The sequence below is a fragment of the Echiichthys vipera genome (genome assembly GCF_963691815.1).
Source record: "Echiichthys vipera genome assembly, chromosome: 4".
Classification (NCBI taxonomy): Eukaryota; Metazoa; Chordata; class Actinopteri; order Perciformes; family Trachinidae; genus Echiichthys; species Echiichthys vipera.
Window position 1 is genome coordinate 35,513,421 of NC_139829.1, and position 5,000 is coordinate 35,518,420.

General features: G+C 45.9%; 1 protein-coding gene across 1 annotated transcript in view; it reads right to left on the reverse strand.

Annotated features, from left to right (window-relative positions):
• ccdc180 (coiled-coil domain containing 180) overlaps positions 1-5,000 on the reverse strand; it is a gene marked incomplete at both ends in the record, with an annotated part of 46,150 nt that overhangs the window by 22,244 nt on the left and 18,906 nt on the right. Inside the window, 2 exons of the mRNA XM_083912834.1 lie at positions 4,262-4,406; positions 4,843-5,000. The exon at positions 4,843-5,000 is cut by the window's right edge and continues 404 nt beyond it. Coding sequence (XP_083768960.1) covers positions 4,262-4,406; positions 4,843-5,000 — 303 coding nt within the window. The remainder of the gene's footprint in view (positions 1-4,261; positions 4,407-4,842) is intronic.

Consider the following 5,000-nt stretch of genomic DNA (forward strand, 5'->3'; position numbering starts at 1 on the left):
CCTCTAGGAGCATAAACGTGTGTTAAAGTGTCCTCTAGGAGCATAAACGTGTGCTAAAGTGTCCTCTAGGAGCATAAACGTGTGTTAAAGTGTCCTCTAGGAGCATAAACGTGTGTTAAAGTGTCCTCTAGGAGCATAAACGTGTGCTAAAGTGTCCTCTAGGAGCATAAACGTGTGTCAAAGTGTCCTCTAGGAGCATAAACGTGTGCTAAAGTGTCCTCTAGGAGCATAAACGTGTGTTAAAGTGTCCTCTAGGAGCATAAACGTGTGTTAAAGTGTCCTCTAGGAGCCTAAACGTGTGCTAAAGTGTCCTCTAGGAGCATAAACGTGTGCTAAAGTGTCCTCTAGGAGCATAAACGTGTGCTAAAGTGTCCTCTAGGAGCATAAACGTGTGTTAAAGTGTCCTCTAGGAGCATAAACGTGTGTTAAAGTGTCCTCTAGGAGCATAAACGTGTGTTAAAGTGTCCTCTAGGAGCATAAACGTGTGTTAAAGTGTCCTCTAGGAGCATAAACGTGTGCTAAAGTGTCCTCTAGGAGCATAAACGTGTGTTAAAGTGTCCTCTAGGAGCATAAACGTGTGTTAAAGTGTCCTCTAGGAGCATAAACGTGTGCTAAAGTGTCCTCTAGGAGCATAAACGTGTGTTAAAGTGTCCTCTAGGAGCATAAACGTGTGCTAAAGTGTCCTCTAGGAGCATAAACGTGTGTTAAAGTGTCCTCTAGGAGCATAAACGTGTGCTAAAGTGTCCTCTAGGAGCATAAACGTGTGCTAAAGTGTCCTCTAGGAGCATAAACGTGTGTTAAAGTGTCCTCTAGGAGCATAAACGTGTGTTAAAGTGTCCTCTAGGAGCATAAACGTTTGTTAAAGTGTCCTCTAGGAGCATAAACGTGTGTTAAAGTGTCCTCTAGGAGCATAAACTTGTGCTAAAGTGTCCTCTAGGAGCATAAACGTTTGTTAAAGTGTCCTCTAGGAGCATAAACGTGTGTTAAAGTGTCCTCTAGGAGCCTAACGTGTGTTAAAGTGTCCTCTAGGAGCATAAACGTGTGTTAAAGTGTCCTCTAGGAGCATAAACGTGTGCTAAAGTGTCCTCTAGGAGCATAAACGTGTGTTAAAGTGTCCTCTAGGAGCATAAACGTGTGTTAAAGTGTCCTCTAGGAGCATAAACGTGTGCTAAAGTGTCCTCTAGGAGCATAAACGTGTGTTAAAGTGTCCTCTAGGAGCATAAACGTGTGCTAAAGTGTCCTCTAGGAGCATAAACGTGTGTTAAAGTGTCCTCTAGGAGCATAAACGTGTGTTAAAGTGTCCTCTAGGAGCATAAACGTGTGTTAAAGTGTCCTCTAGGAGCATAAACGTGTGTTAAAGTGTCCTCTAGGAGCATAAACGTGTGTTAAAGTGTCCTCTAGGAGCATAAACGTGTGCTAAAGTGTCCTCTAGGAGCATAAACGTGTGTTAAAGTGTCCTCTAGGAGCATAAACGTGTGCTAAAGTGTCCTCTAGGAGCATAAACGTGTGTTAAAGTGTCCTCTAGGAGCATAAACGTGTGCTAAAGTGTCCTCTAGGAGCATAAACGTGTGCTAAAGTGTCCTCTAGGAGCATAAACGTGTGTTAAAGTGTCCTCTAGGAGCATAAACGTGTGTTAAAGTGTCCTCTAGGAGCATAAACGTTTGTTAAAGTGTCCTCTAGGAGCATAAACATGTGTTAAAGTGTCCTCTAGGAGCATAAACTTGTGCTAAAGTGTCCTCTAGGAGCATAAACGTTTGTTAAAGTGTCCTCTAGGAGCATAAACGTGTGTTAAAGTGTCCTCTAGGAGCCTAACGTGTGTTAAAGTGTCCTCTAGGAGCATAAACGTGTGTTAAAGTGTCCTCTAGGAGCATAAACGTGTGCTAAAGTGTCCTCTAGGAGAATAAACGTGTGTTAAAGTGTCCTCTAGGAGCATAAACGTGTGTTAAAGTGTCCTCTAGGAGCATAAACGTGTGCTAAAGTGTCCTCTAGGAGCATAAACGTGTGTCAAAGTGTCCTCTAGGAGCATAAACGTGTGCTAAAGTGTCCTCTAGGAGCATAAACGTGTGCTAAAGTGTCCTCTAGGAGCCTAAACGTGTGTTAAAGTGTCCTCTAGGAGCATAAACGTGTGTTAAAGTGTCCTCTAGGAGCATAAACGTGTGCTAAAGTGTCCTCTAGGAGCATAAACGTGTGTTAAAGTGTCCTCTAGGAGCATAAACGTGTGTTAAAGTGTCCTCTAGGAGCATAAACGTGTGCTAAAGTGTTCTCTAGGAGCATAAACGTGTGTTAAAGTGTCCTCTAGGAGCATAAACGTGTGTTAAAGTGTCCTCTAGGAGCATAAACGTGTGCTAAAGTGTCCTCTAGGAGCATAAACGTGTGTTAAAGTGTCCTCTAGGAGCATAAACGTGTGCTAAAGTGTCCTCTAGGAGCATAAACGTGTGTTAAAGTGTCCTCTAGGAGCATAAACGTGTGTTAAAGTGTCCTCTAGGAGCATAAACGTGTGTTAAAGTGTCCTCTAGGAGCATAAACGTGTGCTAAAGTGTCCTCTAGGAGCATAAACGTGTGTTCAAGTGTCCTCTAGGAGCATAAACGTGTGTTAAAGTGTCCTCTAGGAGCATAAACGTGTGTTAAAGTGTCCTCTAGGAGCATAAACGTGTGCTAAAGTGTCCTCTAGGAGCATAAACGTGTGTTAAAGTGTCCTCTAGGAGCATAAACGTGTGCTAAAGTGTCCTCTAGGAGCATAAACGTGTGTTAAAGTGTCCTCTAGGAGCATAAACGTGTGTTCAAGTGTCCTCTAGGAGCATAAACGTGTGCTAAAGTGTCCTCTAGGAGCATAAACGTGTGTTAAAGTGTCCTCTAGGAGCATAAACGTGTGTTAAAGTGTCCTCTAGGAGCATAAACGTTTGTTAAAGTGTCCTCTAGGAGCATAAACGTGTGTTAAAGTGTCCTCTAGGAGCATAAACGTGTGCTAAAGTGTCCTCTAGGAGCATAAACTTGTGCTAAAGTGTCCTCTAGGAGCATAAACGTTTGTTAAAGTGTCCTCTAGGAGCATAAACGTGTGCTAAAGTGTCCTCTAGGAGACTAAACGTGTGTTAAAGTGTCCTCTAGGAGCATAAACGTGTGTTAAAGTGTCCTCTAGGAGCATAAACGTGTGTTAAAGTGTCCTCTAGGAGCCTAACGTGTGTTAAAGTGTCCTCTAGGAGCATAAACGTGTGTTAAAGTGTCCTCTAGGAGCATAAACGTGTGCTAAAGTGTCCTCTAGGAGCATAAACGTGTGTTAAAGTGTCCTCTAGGAGCATAAACGTGTGTTAAAGTGTCCTCTAGGAGCATAAACGTGTGCTAAAGTGTCCTCTAGGAGCATAAACGTGTGTCAAAGTGTCCTCTAGGAGCATAAACGTGTGCTAAAGTGTCCTCTAGGAGCATAAACGTGTGCTAAAGTGTCCTCTAGGAGCCTAAACGTGTGTTAAAGTGTCCTCTAGGAGCATAAACGTGTGTTAAAGTGTCCTCTAGGAGCATAAACGTGTGCTAAAGTGTCCTCTAGGAGCATAAACGTGTGTTAAAGTGTCCTCTAGGAGCATAAACGTGTGTTAAAGTGTCCTCTAGGAGCATAAACGTGTGCTAAAGTGTTCTCTAGGAGCATAAACGTGTGTTAAAGTGTCCTCTAGGAGCATAAACGTGTGTTAAAGTGTCCTCTAGGAGCATAAACGTGTGCTAAAGTGTCCTCTAGGAGCATAAACGTGTGTTAAAGTGTCCTCTAGGAGCATAAACGTGTGTTAAAGTGTCCTCTAGGAGCATAAACGTGTGCTAAAGTGTCCTCTAGGAGCATAAACGTGTGTTAAAGTGTCCTCTAGGAGCATAAACGTGTGTTAAAGTGTCCTCTAGGAGCATAAACGTGTGTTAAAGTGTCCTCTAGGAGCATAAACGTGTGCTAAAGTGTCCTCTAGGAGCATAAACGTGTGTTAAAGTGTCCTCTAGGAGCATAAACGTGTGTTCAAGTGTCCTCTAGGAGCATAAACGTGTGTTAAAGTGTCCTCTAGGAGCATAAACGTGTGTTAAAGTGTCCTCTAGGAGCATAAACGTGTGTTAAAGTGTCCTCTAGGAGCATAAACGTGTGTTAAAGTGTCCTCTAGGAGCATAAACGTGTGCTAAAGAGTCCTCTAGGAGCATAAACGTGTGTTAAAGTGTCCTCTAGGAGCATAAACGTGTGTTAAAGTGTCCTCTAGGAGCATAAACGTGTGCTAAAGTGAACTCTAGGAGCCTTAACCTGCTGGAGGCTCCTGGACTCAAAGAGCTCCAGCTCAGAGTTGAGGGACTCCTCCGTCACTCGGATCAGTCTGGACTCGTCCTTCAGCTTCCTCTGGAACTGCTTCACCTCCTGAGGAGCAAAGTCTCCGCCTTCACTGAACAACCTGCAGCGAGAGGACACACACAGGTGTCTCAGGTGTCTCAGGTGTGTCTCAGGTGTGTCTCAGGTGTGTCTCAGGTGTGTCTCAGGTGTCTCAGGTGTGTCTCAGGTGTGTCTCAGGTGTGTCTCAGGTGTGTCTCAGGTGTCTCAGGTGTGTCACAGGTGTGTCTCAGGTGTCTCAGGTGTATCCGTGGTGGTCTGAAGGGCTGCAGCCTCTGCTGGGTCAGAGGCAAAGCAGCGGGTGTGGGAGGAGTTCACACAAGTCCTGGAGAAGGACTTTGGGGGGCACCGAGGTGCTTCTGGACCACCATTCAGCACCTCAGGAGGGGGACACGGGGAACCGTCCAAGCTGTTCACAGTAAGGACGGGACGCTGGTGCCCTCAGCTGATGAGGTCATGGGGCGGTGGAAGGACTCTGAGGAAGTCCTGAATGGGGTTACAGGGGCCCAGAGGGTGGGGGCCAGAGGGTGGGGACCAGAGGGTGGGGGCCAGAGGGTGGGGGCCAGAGGGTGGGGGCCCCAGAGGGTGGGGCCCAGAGGGTGGGGACCAGAGGGTGGGGGCCAGAGGGTGGGGGCCCAGAGGGTGGGGCCCCAGAGGG